This window comes from Pseudoliparis swirei, chromosome 9 (assembly GCF_029220125.1).
Source record: "Pseudoliparis swirei isolate HS2019 ecotype Mariana Trench chromosome 9, NWPU_hadal_v1, whole genome shotgun sequence".
NCBI classification, from domain to species: Eukaryota; Metazoa; Chordata; class Actinopteri; order Perciformes; family Liparidae; genus Pseudoliparis; species Pseudoliparis swirei.
The window spans coordinates 10,443,178-10,462,596 of NC_079396.1; the positions used below are offsets into that span (position 1 = coordinate 10,443,178).

Consider the following 19,419-nt stretch of genomic DNA (forward strand, 5'->3'; position numbering starts at 1 on the left):
ACCTTGCTAAAGGTAGAAGACACGCACGCACGCACAAACACAATACACACTGTAGTCTACATGGTGCATATAAAGGAGGATACGTTTGGTTAATATGATCAAATTATGTCTTTATTTGGTATCAAATGTGCATTTTATTGTATGAAATGAAAACAACTGCGGATGCTGTAGATAACAACACACACACATTCTGTTTCTTTGTGTGATAATTATTTAAAGCAGCTATACTTAATATATTCTTAATAGCTTCAGGTACAAAAATATATACATGTTCAGCTTGCTCTATGGGCTATCAAAAGTTATTTAAATGCCTAATAAGACCTGCAACACTATTAAAAAAAATAGACAACACTGCTTTGGTATGTACCTTCCTTCATCAATACAGGACAACAAGATCTATGATAGTAAACATGTCTTAAAAAACAAAGTGTGCATTATATTTTGGAATGATATTGAGGATTCAACATTTGCGAAAGGGAAAACAATACACACTGAGACCATAACAACATTAGCAAATCAACCAAAACGCCTGAGCAATAATGATGGCATAGGCATTTGTGGCTCCTGCAACACACATTTCTGATTAACAACAAGTCAATATTTATTTTAGCCATAAAAAAATAAACAACCCACAAAAACATAGTTGTTTCCCCTTTTCGGGTCATTCTTTCTTACGCAAGTGGATGTATATGACCCCGCTACACAGCAACAAGGGGACACACACCCAAGCCAGGATGAAGCAGTAGCCAAAGTGTCCGGATGTCAGTTCTCTGGAGTCCTGAAGAATTTCCTTTTTGTGTAATGTGTAAATAAGAGCTGCAGAAAAGGCGGTCAGCCCTGGAAAAAAAGAGAACCAAGTAAATGTTGGTTTTAGGAGCAGAATGTGTGAAACATTTTGCAATGTTTTTAACCTGCTTCATTTCGTGAAACCTATTGAATAATGTCATATACAACAGAGTGATTACAACCCCCTGCCTACCTGTACATGTTGGGTGGAACAACATGAATACATCACAACATACGAGTCATTTTTACTTCCGACCGTATCATAGAAACATTCATATCCGCAAGCAATGCAAAATCTGTCAAGGTTGGCGTGACTCATTCAAAAATATCGATTCGATATATATTCAATTACAGGTTTGCCATAACAGGCACATTTGTGATCATAATGAGCCTCAGATATATAACTGATTCACCATATTAAAAAAGTTTAAACCAATTTAGCCATCACAAAGTAAACTAAAGATACAGCCACTATACTCAAGGATTATACCATGATATAGATCACTCTAAACCTAAAATCTAGATGGACAAAATGTCCCGTATTTGCTAAATCAGAGCAAGTGTCAGTCTTTTTCAAATGGTATCATCATATTGAGGCATGTTGACGGGACATTGTTTCACTTCACTGTTACCTGCAAAGACTTGACACAGCCCAGTGAAGTAGAAGAGTCCACCCTTAGACATGGTGAAGAGTTGACCCAGGAACACCAAGAAGGACACAGAGGAGAAGACCACCGAGATTACCATCAGGACCTGCACTGCCTTCAGCCACTCTGAGGAAAGGAAAACATTCCGAGATCTAAAAAACTGTCTTAGTTCTAAGATATTACCTTTGGGAGGGAAACATTGGCGTGTAGAGATAATGAAAAATACATTGTTGCTCACCAGTTTCTCTGGAGGATGCACACAACCAGGTTTCCGTGAAGTTGTCGAACCTACAGTTGTACCATAGGTCGGAGTTCTCCAAGCCATCCCACACCCACCAGGACTTTAAAGAGAGAAGAGACATGATACATACAGCTGGATATGTTGGGCACGATTGTTCGCTGTCCTTAATATGACTACTACCTTCTCCATAGTAGCAATGAACAGAATTGCCAGTGTGATGAGGTGCAGCAGGGTCACAAACATAAGCAGGTATGCCATGTTTCAACTCCCTGCCAAAAACAAACGAAACTGTTTAAATGTCGGCCTCCTGAGCAACAGCATTCACCCAATTTAACATGTTTGCAGCTTCCACAGTGAAAATCAGTGTGAGGAAAAGTTCTTGTTTTTGCCGTTGAAACATAAAATGGAAAATCTGAGTAGCTGAACAGAGTATACTCTGTTATATAAGACCAAGCTTCCAAACAGATTGCAATGAGTTATTTCTGAAACCCCTCTTTGACTGGGCTGTGTGTCACCATCGTAAAGCAAACCACAGAGAACTTGGGAGGGACTTGAAATCTAAACGGTACCAAAATATTTTTCCAATTAATCTCTCTACCCTTCTGAATGGCTGTTTTTTTCAATTCGGTACAGGGTATAGTCTGTAATTCAACTTACTTTTGGTTTTCATCAAAGCTGGTAATTATAGTTCAAGGAAAGCTTGTGACTTTAAAAAACTATATATGTAGCATTGCACCTATACAGTAGTAAGCCTATAGTGCACAATTGAATGCCTAAAAGGCTATCAAAGTTGTATTGATATTCATTTCCGTTCACAATAAGGAGACATGCAGCGAGAGAGAAAAAGACTGGAGGAAAAAAAGACCAACATGATGTGTGTAGATCTTTTTCTGGAGAAGAGTTCCATTTCTTGTTGGAGTCACAATACTGTCAAATGATGTAATTACACTAGATTTCATCCATCACATGAAAGTCAAGGAAGGGTAAACATGTGAAAATTAGTTTTAAAACAAAGCCAATGGTTATGAAAAACATGTTGTTGCGAGAAATAAATAAAATACATCCATGCAACAGATTGAATAAGCATTATACTTTTTTCTGTGGCAACATTTTTCAAATAAGCTATGGCACCCAAAATGTGTGATAGTAAAAACATGTGTCTTTTGACGGCGCACTTTTCTGTTACTTTTAGAACCTGTGCTCTTAGAAGATGTGAAGAATCACTATAAACATCTTTGTTTTACAAGCAACTAGAACCGTGATTTAACAAGGTATTCAATGAACTCATATGAAAAGTCAAGCATCCATCTACTTACCCTTTGTGTTGCTTGTCTTTCTGAATCGGGTCTCAGGAGCTGCGTAGAAGCAGCTTCTCCACTCTACTACAACGATTTGTCCCTCTTGGTAGTCCTACCCTTTCCAGCCATACCACACCCCTTTATTTTTTCAGTCACTCCATCCAAACTTTCCAAAGAGAACGCCCATTTCCTCTGAGCAGAACAGAGCTCTCTTTTACAGTGCGCTGTAATTGCTCAGGTCAACATCACCCTCAAAAGAGACTCAAATGGGACCCACCCACAGGCAGTGGAGGCACATTAAACCACAGGGAAAAGCCTCCTCTGTAAACAGTGCACTTGGCAGGCTTTTTGGCAAGATGATCATTCCACCATATCACATCCATTCATGATTACAGTCATGGTAGTGCATATATGAAAAATAAACACACAGCTGCAACAGAACACATTTCTACACCAGAACATATTATTGAGAGTGCATACAAAAAAAACATCTGGGTAGGGGAGACCATGTGCACACATTCCTGAGTGAATGTATAGTACGGTCAGTGGAGGCCACATCAAAACAACACATTACGAAGTCTCAAAACACCAATTTTACATTTTAATCTATGTTAAAAAGAAAAAAGGTTAGAAGGAATCAAGTCCTTGAACAGCTTATTTTAATGACATTATCCTTCCATTAAGTCTATACATTAAACACATATTGTATTGCTTATGTATGCTGCTGTACCAAAACAATGTCCCCTTGTGGGATCATTAAAGTATCTATATATCCATCTTTCTATCTATATGTTATTGGTACAACATTCATTGATTAAAAACATGAATTCTGATATTTTCCCTCCTCTGGAAAAAGACTAACGTGTATTAGTCGCCCCCTGGTGTTTACACCCATGATTCATAAAGCTCTATGGGCATGCTTCATCAGAAGCGATGTCACTTAATTGTCAGTGAGAACAGTGAATAAAGCATGATATTGATAAAGATTGATCTCTTTTGGATTACTCCCTGCTTTGCCAAGGACGAAACCATTCTTAAAGATTGTTTCATTCCCATAAGGTCCAGGCACAGGGTCCAGGTCACGACCCGGGTCAACCCTACCCTGGTTAGAACCCGTTCGTGTTAAGACTCGCACCGAATGGAAAAAACTGTCATTTACAACGACAATATTTACGGGATATTTATTTTAAAACGCAAAACAAACGCCACCACTTGGTTGCTTGCAACTTTTTTCGATCGACCGTCCCCCCTGCATTATGTCAGTGGTACGGTCCGTTGCCTAGGCGCTAGTAGAAGCCAATTCCCTTCGCCACGCCTGTCCTCCTCCGCTTGGCTTTTTGACCCCGTTTACCTTTTGAAAGGTGAGTAAAACCCGAACAGCACATTGCACAAAGCAGTAAACAAGTTCGCGTTTTGAAGTAGGAGCCCTCCGTTACCTCTACGACACGCTCAGCCGTCGCTGCCGAGCGGTCACTCGAGAAAGCCATGGCGACCGCAAGCGAGCTCACGCTAGCTGGACGGAAAGTGCACTGACGGTTACTTTGAAACTAACTTCACTAATTAATCCCGCCGGGGCTGCGGGCGATACCGGGCGTCGGTCCCGGTTATTTAGCAGCCTACTCTAGCGCAGCGTGGACAGCGCGTTCGTCCAACACGTCTCCCTGACGAGTGAGCGTGCGGCCAAGAGGAATGCAAGTGGCTGTTGTTGGACTCAAACCCTCCTTTGCTCCTCCTCGTCAGACATTTTGGGCAGAATGGTTCGCTGGAAAGCAAATGTGTCCAACTCCATTTCAGGGGAGGGGGCACTTACTGCGGGAACCCTGTGCACATTTACAGGGAAGTAACTGGTAAGAACGACTGTGTCGCTTCACGCAAAGGATCCCAACTGATGGAGACGTTGCCCGTGTTGCTGTGCGGTTGTTAGATTCCTCCTCCATGCAGTTAACACGGAGCTAATCACCTCGGAGCTTTGCATCGCCTCAGGTGATGCAATGAAAACTGTTAAGCTGAAGTGTGCCTGTCTGAACTGAGACGGGTTGTCTCTTCTCTGAACGTGTGACTGCAAGTCCCAACACGACTGCAAAGCATTGTTATAAAAGTATCTCGTGTTTTTCAGGGGAACCCGAGGACAAGAGACGTTGTCATGGATGAATTGCGGCCACAATGGAAGTGATGAAGTTTGACGAGTTGCTGTTCTTTTCTGGATCTTTGCAAAGTGCCTTGTGTTCTGCGGGACACCATATGTACAGGCTGAAGAGTTGTTTGGGATTAGAAGTTTCACTATTGAGGAACACGTTCGTCATTCACAGATGCTGCTTCATCAAAGTTGATGTCTGACCATGGATCACGAAGAGGTAATTACATTCATCGCTGTGCATTTGCCTTTCAACGCCACACATTATGTGTTTGCACGTGTGTTGAGCTTTTCAATCCACACAACTTGTGACACTGTTTGTCAATTTAACCAACAGCCAACACTCAGCCCATACAGATGGTGCTTTTAGTTGATGTCTGCTCCCCAAGCCATTTGTTCCACACAGGATCATATAGCAGCTTCTGTGATGTTTAAGTACAACAGGGACATGAGACCTGATACGCAGCAATGTGCTGCATGTTGTCCGCTCCAGGAGGAGGCTGAATGCTGCATGGGGGGCACGCTCGGGTTACAAAGCAGTACAGTGTTGAATTCGGCAACAGGTGTTTCGTGCTGGCGTGCCACTCTGATGTTGTGATGTCCTCCTCATGTGTGTTACTCACACAGGTTCAGCTTTCAGCGACACCGACCACCTTCGCGTTGGAACCCTTTTGGCCATGATAATATTGCTTTCAGGGTAGTTTGCTGGATTTGGCAAAAGTATGACTGTTTGCTGCAGTTGTCATAGCATGTCACATCTAGAAAAACAACGTATCACAGTCTACAATCACATAAAGGATAAAAGTTAAGGACATTTTTGTACACTACCGTTCAAAAGTTTGGGGTCATCCAGACAATTTCGTGTCTTCCATGAAAACTCACTTTTATTTATCAAATGAATTGAAAATTGAATAGAAAATGTAGTCAAGACATTGACAAGGTAAGAAATAATGATTAATATTTGAAGTATTAATTTTGTACTTCAAGCTCAAAGGAAGGCCAGTTGTATCGCTTATATCACCAGCATAACTGTTTTCAGCTGTGCTAACATAATTGCACAAGTGTTTTCTAATCAGATATTAGTCTTCTAAGGCGATTAGCAAACACAATGTACCATTAGAACACTGGAGTGATAGTTGATGGAAATGGGCCTCTATACACCTATGGAGATATTTCATTAGAAACCAGACGTTTCCACCTAGAATAGTCATTTACCACATTAACAATGTATTGTGTGTATTTTTGATTAATGTTATCTTTATTGAAAAAAACAGTGCTTTTCTTTGAAAAATAAAGACATTTCTAAGTGACCCCAAACTTTTGAACGGTAGTGTATATGTAGCTTTTAAATTGTATCATCCTTTAGCTTAATGCCAGTTGAAGTGCATTATCCTCTATAACTGCTCTGACATGCAGGCTCCTCGCTGCCTCTCATTCACTGACCAGCCTCGTTTTGGGACGCTTCTTGATTTACCAAAGCACTGAGAGGGATTTCATTTCATAACATTTTAAAAGCTGAAGCTTCACATAACAGTTCAACACGTATGTGATAAATACGACAGCTGGTCACGAAACGTTCAGCTCCCCCTCTGGGTTCTCAGGTGAGGACAGAGCTGGACCAGATTTCTATGCGGCTTCAGGAGGATGGCTTGCCTCCAGGGGCCAGTGCGGAGCAGCAGCAGCGCCACCTGTGGCGGCAGCTGCTTGCTCGGGAGGCAAAGCTTCAGTCAGCCACTCAAGAGCTGCAGACCCTCCGGACCCAGCAAGCCAGTGAAATGAAGGAGGTGAATACTCTGTTGTTTTAAGTTTTACTTCACCAACTGCCACCGCCATAGTCCTCTTGACCTGATTGTGTATGATGGAAAGCTCCCAGGCTACCAGTTTAACATGCATCTAATATTGGTCCAGGACATTGCCAATCGCTTGAAACAGGATGTCGGTCCCTGTCAGCAGTTTGATTTTTGTCTTTCTGTCTATCAGGTGGAGAACTATGTTGCCCATATTCGAGGTCTGCTGGAAGAGCGGGAGTGTCGAACTTCAGACTATGAGAGAGACAATGAACACTTGCGACAACAGCTCCACCAGATCGGCCAACATCAAGGTGAATGCAATGTAAATATAGTACAATGTTGGCATGCTTTCCTTTTGAGTCGTTGCCTCTCCAGAGCCCCTGAGCAGGATGGCTCAAACACACCGCCGTTTACAATTTCTAAAACCGTGCCAGTGAATATATTGAATTTGCTATCTTGGATAGAGTTAGATTTGTCACTTGTGTTTATATTAAATCTTTTGCCGGATAGCAACCTTTTGCACTATTTTCTTGTTATTTTGTCTTGTCATCAATGTTATTTCACAGTCCGGCTGGACGAACCTCTGACCGGTGAAAAATCCCTTTCTTCCAGAGAGTCAGAGCAAGGAGCTGGCGGAGATGTTGGCTCAGGAGGACCTCGGGGAGATGGGCTTGAGCAGCCCGAGTGAGCAGGTGGCTTACTTGCTGGTGGAGAGGGCCACACTTCTGGAGAGGCTGGAGGCTGCTGAGAGGAGACTGGAAAGTCAGAGCCTCACTGTCAACTTTAGGGAAGTCCACCACCAGGTAAAGGACTGACCTACGTAGAGGAGTCCATTTTTAAATGTTGTAACGGCTCGTATAGGATGTACGGTGGTGTGGTTCATTGTGATCAATTCAACTGAACATGAGAGTTTTCTGGGGAAAGTGCACACAGTCTGTCCAATCTTAAATAAAGAATGCACAGTCGTCATACTTTCAGTGAATGTAATGTTTGTAATATCTAAGGCAGATACAGAGATCATATAAACGTGGTGAAGTGAGTTTCTGTCTTTCGGTGACTCTTGGACAGGAGCGGAGTCACCACACGATGGGGGAAGAGCTCAGGCAGCAGACGGAGGATATGCAGAAAACTACGGATCACCTGAAGAAGGTGAGTCGGCTGTCATTGTGCCTGGACTGTGGTACATGTCTGTCACTTTAGGTGGAATTACATTTGTGAGAAAAAGAAGAGTATTTTTTCCAGTACAAGGACAGGGTTACCGCCTGATAGTTACGGAGTGTCTGTTGTGATTCTGCACACATGGGTGTCTCCTCTCAGCAGTGTTCATCCCAGAGTCCATGGAAGAAGCTCTTTGGGCTGCGCAGGTCTGGTCAGAGCAAACACAATATCACCCCTGTAGGTTTCCACCTCGCAGCATATCCTAAGTAACTAACACTGGAGTTGTGATAAAGAGGGCGTCGCCGGCTTGTTGCAAAGTGTTACTACTTTAAAAAAAAATACATTTCACGCTGACAACGTGCTTTGATATCTGCATGACCAATGTCACGCATCTTTGAATGTCATCTTCTAACCACTGGTGAGTGCTCGGAATGGGTGGAACAGTAATGGCATGTCACGGGTAACAGCATGTGTACTTTTTGTCCCACTGGCCTCTTTGTGCAGGAGAATGTTTAAATATAAGATAATAGCTCATTGCCCTCACTAATTTACAGGCCTGTGGCGGCGAGGAATCTCAACCTCTGAATGCATGTCTCTTACACCAGCATGCTGGGACACTTGCATCTCCAGTCTAACTACCAATCTTCTTTCCTGTTGCATTCCTCCCACTCTCATCCTCCATGCTTCATTCTTGTACATCAGGCCTACGATGTGCAGATTTCCCTGGAGCGAAATGAGCGCCAGCAGCTTGAGCGGGACCTTGAAGAAGCCTCTAGGAGGCTGGCGATGGCTCATCAGGATATTCGCAGACTTACCAACGAGCTGGATGCTGCCAAAAACAACAACCTAGACCAAAGTGGTATGTTGCAAGACTCGCAGTATGTATCCCTCAAAGAAGTATGAGTCTGGGTTAGGTTTTACTGCAATGTTTCTAAAGACGACACATTTTTTATTTTGTTGTGCAGATTGTTGCTGAATTACGTGGTTAAAAGAAACACACAGGTGTTCAAATGCAGCCCCATTTGGGTATCTGGTCTACCCAGCTGGTTACTCCGACCTTTTAAAACCCTTCCATCTCCACATAAAGTAGCTTCAATGTCTTGCCTCACTCATATGCCAATATTATTTGGTTTTTAGGCTACAGATTTGGCAATATAATCACGGAAATTTGTTATGTGGAACTGGTGTGTTCTAGAAATCTGCAGGAGTTTAATTTTTTAAAATATAAATCATGCATGAGAAGAATCCATATTGTTGTTTTTTTTAAATTAAAATTAAAATGCTTATAATCTCAGGATCTGAGCTTCAAGAAACGGTCCAAGAAGTAGAGAACCTAAGGAAGGAAGTGGACAAACTGAAACTCTGTGGTGAGACTTGGTTGAGATCACTGTGTGACGTTAATGCCAGACACATTGTTCGGAGATATCATTTGACTATTCTCAATTTCTGGTGGGTTGAAGAGTTCGGGTTGGATAATGTTTGGTTATCATTCTGTTTGTGCCTTGGAAATGGGAAATAAACAAACTATTCTTTTCATATTTAGATTAATTTGAATCATTTTGCGTTCAAATTTCATTGTTTTTTAATGTAATTAACTTTGATACACGTTACTAGAAGAAACCATACCTGTTTAGGAGGTAGATTTACATACTATTATTGTACACTTTATATCCCTGCCTCTTCATTGGCTTGCACACTTGAACAGGGTTTATTCTATTATTCCCTGTATATTCATTTTAGTTTGTAGAAAAATGTTTGTATTACGTTGGCGTCTGTTTCCCCCGTACTGCTCGTGGTTTGACTGAATATTTTAGTTTTTTGAGTTATATCTCGCCGCTGCTGCTAAATGCATTCTTGTTATGGCACGACATGTGGAAAGTAAACTATCTCGCATAGCCAGACGGATGCACAAAGTCACTAATGTAACACTAGTCCCAACCGAGTTTAATCTGTTAGTTACAAATGCCTAATGCCGTTCACTTTACCGACTGAATAAACATATTTTTAACATGCTGAGCAAGTTTCAAGCAGCAATCTTAACAAATTGATCACCTACCCTTTGTAGCTATAAGTATTCTCATCATAGTTACTTCATACCGTGTATGTGCAACATTGTGTAACATAGTAATGTGGTTTAAAAAGGCAAAACAAGATAAAAACAGAAATGTTTCATGTCTTCAGATAGTCATGGTCATGGTTTTGTCTTTTCACAGATATGATGAAGCTGCAGCGAGCCAAAGAGCAAAATGAAACACTCGACGTTGAGAACACCGCTCTGAGGGAGAGAGTCTGCACTTTAGAGTCCGAAAAGAAAAAAATCCTGGACCAGGTTGGTATTTTAAAAAAAAAATTTATTGAATTGAACAAATTATACTGTTGTTGCAGCAGCTTGACATTGTTTTGTGTTGCGTTTGTCCAGTTGGCAATAAATGACCAAGATGTTGTGACCAAAGAGGATCAAAAGGACAAATCCATTAGCAGCGAACAACAAAACAATCTGTCTGGCTCTTCAACCCAAGACAAGGATTACATTCACAAAAGGTAAAAACATTGATTGCATCAGATACACTCAGAAAATAACTTTATTCATCCCACACCAAGCAAATCCAGTTGTTACAGCAGCTGAATAGTGGTCCATCGTGTGCTGCATGAATGTTGACATTCTTTAAGACGGTTCTACCTTCTTCTTCTGACTCAAATCACCATCGATCTAGGTGTCAGGAGGCGGCAGAAGACAGCCTTATACAGATGAGGGAGCTGCAACGGCAACTCCAGAGGCTACGCAAGGAACAGGAAGAGCTGGAGGAGAGGAATGAGGAGCTGGAGGCTGTGCTAGGGGAGACCCAGAATGCCAGCAAGTCGGAGAGGCATCGCCACGATGGAGAACTCGAGGGACTACACAGGAGGGTAATGAGCAGCGCTGAGAAAAAAACATTTTCTTAACTGAACTAAGGATTAATGTATTATTTACGAAATGTCAATGGCAGATCAGAGGCCTGGAGGCAGAGTTGAAGAAGCAGGAGGTCCATGAAAAAATGTTGAAGAGTGGAGAGGAGGTCAAAACTACAGAGTCCTTCTTACAATTGGTAAGACAATACTCACAGGCTGCATGTTACTCATTACTTTTGAATATCATATATATGTGTTATATATATATATCATGTATGTTTCCTCTGTGCACATTCCACAGTGATTTGTTTACAAAGCAAGAGCACTGCACCTTGTGAAGAGCACACAGATTAGATTAGAGCATGAAGAGGTGTAATAAAGTTGTTGGTTTTTTTGGGGGGGGGGGTAATATAAGCAGCAGCAGGACAATAAATGCCACTATATTCTATATTCATCTATGAATGAAAGCTTCGACAGTATCTCGAGTTTGACCAAAATGTATGTAATTTCGATTTCACATGCAGAGAGTAACCTTAAACCTGGACCATCAGCCTGTAGATTGTGTAAATGCTTTGTTGTCCCCTGACACCATGTCTGAAGCCCCTTAGGGACAGCAGCCAGGAGAGACTGGCTCTTCTCGAGGCTCGTCTGACTGAGGAGAAAGACTGGAGGAAACAGCTGGAGGTCGACCTCAACGCTGCCCAGGCCGCCCTCAAAAAAGACAAGGAGGTAAAAAACCCACACAACCAATGCTTTGCCCGACACAAAACAATAACCCCACAGCTACACATATATGTGGAATTATATTTTTCAGCTCAGGAGATGTAGTTCCTAAGTAAAAAATGTTGAGTTATGAGCTACATGGATATGTTATAAAAATCCCTTATTCTCTCCATTAAAGGCTTTGCAGATAGGTGAGCGAGAGATGAAGAAGCTGAGGCTTGAGGTCAACAGCCTTCAGACCGAATGCCAACAAGGGAAAACACTCATCAAGAGCCTGACCCAAGTCAAGGGGGAGAAAGTAGTTCTGGAGGAAAAGGTGTGTTGATTCCTGCGATACGGATAAATGAGTGAATACAGCAAATAAATGAACTTGACAACATTTAAATATGAGTCCCCTACACCTACATGAATTTACAGCACGTATCAATTTCACCTTTTTACACCACTGAGACTACTTTCCTGTCTTTGCTTCTCTGCCTGACAGGTGGCCAAGATGGAGCGCGCCCGCAGCCGGCTCGAGAACGAGTTGGAACGCTCCAAGAACAGTAGTGAAACCCAGCAGAACCAGCTTCAGCTTGACCAGCTGCAGGAGCAGGCGGACCGACGAACTGCTGAGCTCAGCAGCCTCCAGACGACACACAATGCCTTGAGGTGGTTGTCAGTCCAGAGTTCACTGGGTTCATGCAGTTGTATTTTTTAAGATGATAAGTGATGGCACTGCTGCAACTGGTCCATCATGTGTCATGGATAGTCCTTTCCTGTGCCTGGCCGCGAGACACTGGAGCTTACTGGTTCTGCATAACATATGTTCCAGGGAGGAGATGGTTTCTGAGCGGCTGCACACGGCCGAGCTCCAGACCAAGCTGAGCTCTAGTGTCCAGGAGAAGCTGACCACTGAGGGGCAAAGAGAGAGGCTGGAGCTTGAGATGCAGCGCCTCAAAGAGCAGCTCAAGTGGCATCAAGAGCAACTCTCCTTAACAACGGAAACGCTTCCGGGCAGCCAGACACCTGAACAGCAAGTGTGCTGTTCAGCAGCCCATCTCGAATCTAGGCTGAGTCCAGTGAAGAGGATACAGGGGGAGTGTCAGGTAATAATAATGATAATAATATACATTTAACGTATGCTTTTCTGAAAACATTTGTGGACTCAAATCTGTCAAATAACCAAATAAGACATGTTAAAGGAAAAAGGGTGTGCTTAAAATTAGTAAAAGGCTTTTTTTTAAAGATAAGTTTAGGGAAGTCAAAGCCAATGATTCTGCAAACATGAGACAGTCATGCAGGTGGTTCCTGAGCTCAGGGTCCTTGACCCGTTAGTCCTTGACCCGGTCACCGTTAGTCTTGAGCGGGGAACTGGGAACAGCCATCAGAGTCCTGTCTGAGGATCTGAGGCTCATAGAGGAGCAGCAATTGAGCAATGTAGCTCGGACTGAACCACAAAGTGCTTTAAAGGTGATCAGTAAAATATTTAAGTTAATTCTAAAACTGGCCGGTAACCAGTGAAGAGAGGCTCAAACAGGGCTGATGATTGTATTTGTTAAAAACTGAGCAGCTGCGTTTTGTGCCATCTGGAGGTAACTGGATTACATGTCCTATGGTAGTTTGTAAAAAGCTTCATTATGTAAAATCATCTAGTAAAACTAATTAATTGTTTAGAAGCTCAGCAGTCGGGGTAACGGGTTAGAGTAGAGAAGAAGTCCTTCAACATTACGGCCCTGGTTTAACATGCTGCTGTCCGTTTTTATGTCCTAGTCACTAGTTCCCACCAGCCTGGGTACTGAAGCTGAGCCTAACCTTTGACCTGCTGGTAGAGGAAAGTGAGCAGGGAGGGAATTTCCTCTGCCAGAATCATGTATTATTCATCCTGTATACGTGTGTGAGTGGCTCTCGTGTGTGACGCAGGAGCTAAATGATCTGCAGACCAAGCTGGGGCAGGAGCGGCAGCTGGCCTCTCAGCACCAACTGTCCCTGCAAGCTCAGGTCAAGGAAGCCCAGGCTCGCATCATGGTACGCTAGATGCTCACTCTCATTCATCATGCCCAGATAGCCATGCTGTTTCTGCAGTTCAATTCAACATCTATCATAATCCTGGTCTCATTGCATTCAGGAGTTTCAGGTTCTTCCTCTTTGTATTGCTTTACGTCGGCCTAGGCAGCAGCAATTTGAGCATGTTCCTCTCTTTAATATTAATAATAAATACTGATGATTTAAAAAACAGATACTCCAGGTCTCACAATGCCAGTGGTATGTCATGCTTTTTACAGAATCTTTTTTCTTCATTAATTTAAATCGAGGGCACTTGGGATTAGTTTAATGATTCACAGAAGCCACAGTTTAGCTGGGCTGCCTGTATTTATCTGGACTCCCCTTCAAACATTTCCCTCTTCAGTCCCAGTACTCGGTGCTGATCCAGAAGGCAGAGGAGGCTAAACAGATGAAGCAGGACCTGCAGAGGGCCCAGAGCCTGTTCACCTCAGCAGAGCGAGAGCTGCGCTACGAGAAGGAGAAGAACATCGACCTGAAGAAACACAACACCCTGCTGGAACAGGAGAAACTCAAAGTTTGTATTTCATTACAACACAGGTGGAATTTCCTGAATGCCTCTGATATGTTTGATGTAATCATCAGCCTAATCGCTCTCTTTGTTACCCAGCTCTCTCACAGTGAATAGCAAATGTGAAACTGTAGTTTGTAACGACACAAAGCTGAACGTGTCTGTTTTATGCTCTGGCTCTTTTGCTTCCTCCAGCTGAGTGCAGAGCTGAAGCAGGTCCAGACCAAGCTGCTCCAGGTGGAGCAGAGCGTCCACACGCAGGCTGCTGAGTGTGAGCGTCAGCAGCAGAAGATCAAGGAACTGGAGTTGGAGCTGGCACGCAGCTCTGCGAACCGCAGCACCACGACCAGTCTGCAGGAGGACCTGCAGGCCGAGAGGGCGCGGCTCATTGCTGTTGACAAGAAGGTCAGCACTTTCATCCCAACTAGTTTGGTCGGTTAACCCAGAGTTAACAGTGCTATTTGGTAACTAGCTTTGCGACACTGGTTATCCCTGGTCAGGCTTGGTGACAGAGACACCAGAGGATGTTACGCCTTTGTTTCATCTCTCTTGTTGAGGTTCTGCTTATCGGTGAAATCCTGAATGAAAGCTCCATTCTTAACGCTTCAAGGAATATTGGTTTATCATCCCTTGGAAGATGTAATTCTGCAAATGGTCCATTTGAAGATACATTTTCCGACACATCACAGACAAAGCATGCAGGACACATTTTGTGACCTAGTTTGCCCTTGAGTTTTAATAAAATGTATACTTATCTTCATGAGTATGCAGAAGAAGCAGTTGTCCCTTGTAAAGAATCCATGGAACATTAATTTAGCCTTTCTTGAGCTGTAGACAGTAAAATGTCTTGCGCTTCGCTTTGCGTAGATCTATCTATCTATCCCAGGGTTATTCACCAATGTTATTGACCATTTGTGTCAAACACCTTCAGGAATACCAGGGATACTCTGGACATGCTGGCAGGTTGGTAGCTCGCGTGAAGCCTGTGGCTCTGTTGACAGGTGTTGGATCTGCAGCTGCAGCTTAAGAGTGCCCAGCACCAGCTGCGCGTGGAGGAAGCCCGGGCCGGAGAAAGCAGCCGCCTGGAGAGGGACAGCAGGGATCTGTCTGACACCGTGTCGGCTCTGAGAGCCCAGCAGCAGGAGGAGCACATCACCAGGTTGCTGCTGACGCTGTCCAGTTTGACTTGGTCCCAGTAGCAGTGATGGTATCATCCTATTTGTTGGTACTCCTCTTATCCATCTTTTCTTCCATCTCGATCTCAGGAAGCTGTTAGAGCAGCGTGAGGAGGAGCTGCAGCAGCAGGTGCGCTCCCTGAGGCTGAAGGAGGCCTCCATGTCGAGGACGAATGCAGAGCTCAGCCACCATGCCCAGCAGCTGGACACCCGCCTGGCCATCCTGGAGGCTGAGCTTGGCAAGGCCAGAGAGGAGGTAAGGAGACGTGTTGACAGCTCCTCGGATGTTATTGGTACTGGAGGGTTTCGGACACCAGAGGCCCAGTCTTAATGTCTTCATGTTGTTCTTGGACTGTACTCAGCTTTTCAATTTCTTGGCTTGGATGGTTTGCTTTTCTGTATTTTAAAAGCACACGTTCAAATTAATTAATAGGAGTGTAATAAAAAGTGGGAGCTTTTATAAAGTTGTTATGTTGCTTTATCTCCACTTCAAATCTTGAGCGGTCTAAATATTTTAGTCAGTAGCTGCAACCCAGTAAATTCCCACAAGTGGATAAAAAAAAAAAATCTGCTTGACTTTTGGCTTTCATCTTTTCAAAGTGAGTATACACATTCAATCACATTAAACCGCTTGCCATATTTATCATATATATTTGTGTATATGGGCTGCACGGTGGTGGAGTGGCTAGCACTCACAGCAAGAGGGCCACGGGTTCAATTCCTGGTCTGGCCGGTCCTGTGTGGAGTTTGCATGTTCTCCCCGTGGCAGCGCGGGTTCCCTACGGGTTCCCTACGGGTTCTCTGGCTTCCTCCCACAGTCCAAAGAAATGCAGTCAGGTTAATTGATTTCTAAATTGCTCGTTAGTGTGAATGTGAGCATGAATGGTTGATTGTCTCTATATGTGCCCTGAGATGGACTGTTGACCTGTCCAGGGTGAACCCTGCCTTCGCCCAATGTCAGCTGGGATCGGCTCCAGCGCCCCGCGACCCTAAAGAAGGATAAGCGGTATGGAATTTATGTATACGTTTCCCTCAGGCAAGAGACAGCCAGAAGGCAAACCACAGGCTGCAGGAGGACTTGGTGGCCAGTCAGCTGGAGTGTGACCGACAGCAGGGAGAGCTGCAGCAAGTTCTCCTTCAACTGGACACACACATCAGGTGAGACACCCACACATGCATGGATACTTGTATATTGAAATACAATTAACTCTGGTAAACAAATGACCATGTGTTTTCTGATCAGCTGAACAAGGGTATAGTATAATCCGTAATATAAACACATCAAGTTGTTGCTTTTCCGGCTGTCAATTTCTTCTGCTCCACCAACCAGAAAGTACAATGAGAAGAAGAGTCAGTACAAGACCAAGCTGCGTTATGCCAAGCAGGTGTATCTCAAGGAGACTGCCCAGAGGGATCGCATCATCCAGAAGCTGGAGAACGACCTGGTGATGGCCTTCAGCCTCTCGCACAAGGTCACACACGCATGACGCAGACCGCTGTCTGACTTCCTCCACGTGTAAATATCCCACAGCTGATGCCAGAGAAATATTTTCTTAAACTATCCCTGTTTTTGTTTATTTCTCAGGAGAAGGACAGGATCCATACGGTGACGGAGGAAAACGAGAAGCTTTTGGAGGAGAAAAGGGAACTGTTGCGGAAGATGAGCGACGCAGAGGAAATGGGCAGCAAAGGCATGAGGACCGCCGCCACCGTCCAGCACAGGTATCTAACTGAACGCTGAATTACTATTTACACGCATAAATGCCACTGTGCCTTTATGAGGTGGCAAATGAAGTATTCTATGAGATTGCAGAATGTATGTTAACTTGACTGAATAGTTTACTTGGTGCAGTTATTGATTGGGACCTTTTTCAACCAAACAAAGGCCAAACATGTCTGTCCCCTCAAGTTTGTCTGGATGTCTTTATGACGCTTTCATTGTCAATCAAAACTGTCAGTAAACGACAGTGTGCTGGTGAGGACAAAAAGGCCACATTGGGTGAATTGTGTTTGTGTGTTCAAGGGTCAAAGTCTTAGAAATGGAAAACAGACAACTTCAGGATCGAACCCTGAAGCTCTCCAACCAAGTCAGTTCCTTAGAGCGTGCCCTGAGGAACGTCCAATCATTCTACAGCCTGGAGGTAACACACACACAATTTACAGGTTTCATGTATTGTTTTGATAAATCTGCAAATCACAGCTGAGGCTGCCGGGTGAAGTGTGACTTCTTTTATTGTGCATTTCAAATGTTTTGATCATAAATGGTGCAAATGCCCATCAGGCTGCCAAGAAAGTGCTCCCCTCTGAAAGGCTCTGCGATGGCTTCCTGCATACGTCCACGCTGAGGTAAGGTCATTCTTCTCTTGTGATGATTTGTTGATTGACATTTTAAAATGTGTGCTGTATTTTAATCTAATATAAAATATAATAGACAGCTTTGTTAAGCTCTTCAAAGAATTCTTAATGAGTGTTCGACTTGTATCACACATTGAGAGGTTTGCATATGGGTGGATGCTTGTATGTGCATTTTCTGCCACTTCTCACCACGCCCGTGTTGCCAGTCTGCCGCCAGGTTCGTGTGACCCCCTCGACGTCCTTGACGCTATCTGCCGCGCGAAGGTGTCCGAGCGCGCGGTGGTGGACGGCTCTCAAGCGCCTGTCTCCACACAGCAAGCATCCGAGCAGGGCTACCTGAATCTCACCTCGCCTTTAGTCCTTCCAGACCCCGCAGGCACAAAGTGACCAGGTGTGAGCGCCGCTGGGTTTCGGCCACCCTCTTGCCCGTGTTTCCAACAGCGGAGATATGTGCTCGAAGTCGACGTCTGGTGTTGTACTGAAGCATCCGCCACTTCCACCGGGGACGAAAGAAGAAAAGAGGAGCAAAAATATCTTCAATAAAAAAGAATCCTTGTTATAAGGCAGTAATAATGAAATGGGAGCTTCCGCTGCAGTTCTGCTCAGGGTGAAATCTCTTTTGTATTCCAAGGCTGATTGTTGTTCGGCTTGCCAGCACTGTTTTTTTAAATCCAGATTCAGAATTAACATTAATTTAAATTATCTTTAAAGCCTGTGCAAGTGTCAAATTTAATGACGGATGTAAAAGAAAAAACGAAAGTGATGGGAGATTGGATTTTGAAGATAAACTCGTGGCTCATCCTCTTATGTATGCACCTGTGTGCAGAGGACTGGGAGGTTGGTCAGAAAACCAAAGCCAATCAGAATGCTAGAAAGATTATCATATTTTAATAATTTAATGATACAAGATTTGAGTGAGACTCGTTTGAACTGAGCACTTTATTTGACGTATTACTTGCTTTTACATTTTGGGGAAATTGTAGCAGTTGAATGTAACAGTATGTCAATAGTACATATTGTTTTCAGTTACATTTTTATCCTGGCAGTGTTTTCAATGAAAAAATGCCAACAGTGTTTTATGTCTGTGGTTTTTATTGTGTCAAAAATATTCACACATTTTGACTTGAGTATATGACGTTGATATTGTGGCGCCACTTGCCTATTGCATGTGACGTGTAGCCACTCCAGTATTTATAATTTGCCTCTTCGCTTGGAGTTTAAAAACAGCCAAAATATCAGAAAAGGCCTCGGATTTTTTGGGTCTATTTTTAAATTCACAAACGCTTTAAAAATAAAAGTTTTGATAATAGGTCAACCTCAATAGTTTCCTCCAGCGACGCTCATTCAGAAAGTACCTGTACACTTTTAGGAAGAGATGTGTGCGACATGGGAATTAAATACAGATGAACTATTACCGATCTGCGTAAATAATAGTATTGTACAGTGTGGAATGCATTTTCTATTTGATCTACAATGTGCCTGGAACAATGAAGTGTTTCCCTTCATCCGTCTGCTGTGAGAACACGTCAAATATCAAACGCCTGTCTGCAACAGACATGTAAACCGAGCTCGAACAGACAAAAAACTTTGACTTGTGCTGCATCCATGTGAATACATTTTTAAACAAACATATTTTTATAAATAAAAGTGAATGAATGACATTTGTTTC

The 19,419-nt window shown here is 43.3% G+C and overlaps 2 protein-coding genes across 10 annotated transcripts; one reads left to right on the forward strand and one right to left on the reverse strand.

Annotated features, from left to right (window-relative positions):
* Window positions 1-83: 83 nt before the first annotated feature.
* LOC130199263 (epithelial membrane protein 3-like) lies at window positions 84-3,082 on the reverse strand. Its single transcript, XM_056422595.1, has 5 exons — window positions 2,991-3,082; window positions 1,855-1,943; window positions 1,672-1,774; window positions 1,419-1,559; window positions 84-837 (listed from the first exon to the last, which is right to left on the reverse strand). Exons 2-5 carry the CDS (start codon window positions 1,930-1,932, stop codon window positions 662-664), a joined length of 498 nt encoding a protein of 165 aa, XP_056278570.1. The 5' UTR covers window positions 1,933-1,943; window positions 2,991-3,082; the 3' UTR covers window positions 84-661.
* Window positions 3,083-3,747: 665 nt separating this feature from the next.
* ccdc30 (coiled-coil domain containing 30) lies at window positions 3,748-19,411 on the forward strand. Of its 9 annotated transcripts, none has more exons than XM_056422583.1 (28): window positions 3,748-4,333; window positions 5,089-5,326; window positions 6,708-6,890; window positions 7,087-7,207; window positions 7,509-7,699; window positions 7,965-8,045; window positions 8,214-8,291; window positions 8,757-8,913; window positions 9,350-9,421; window positions 10,268-10,383; window positions 10,474-10,595; window positions 10,769-10,961; window positions 11,042-11,140; window positions 11,544-11,672; window positions 11,845-11,982; window positions 12,151-12,317; window positions 12,481-12,754; window positions 13,569-13,673; window positions 14,056-14,226; window positions 14,416-14,625; window positions 15,222-15,379; window positions 15,486-15,651; window positions 16,432-16,553; window positions 16,726-16,867; window positions 16,981-17,117; window positions 17,419-17,536; window positions 17,677-17,741; window positions 17,957-19,411. In XM_056422583.1, the coding sequence occupies exons 2-28, from the start codon at window positions 5,312-5,314 to the stop codon at window positions 18,135-18,137; spliced, it is 3,711 nt and encodes a 1,236-aa protein (XP_056278558.1). In that variant the 5' UTR covers window positions 3,748-4,333; window positions 5,089-5,311; the 3' UTR covers window positions 18,138-19,411. The 9 variants fall into 9 exon arrangements, with proteins under 9 accessions (XP_056278558.1, XP_056278563.1, XP_056278562.1 ...); XM_056422588.1 differs by having other exon boundaries at window positions 16,726-16,840; XM_056422587.1 differs by having other exon boundaries at window positions 8,217-8,291.
* The last annotated feature ends 8 nt before the right edge of the window (window positions 19,412-19,419 follow it).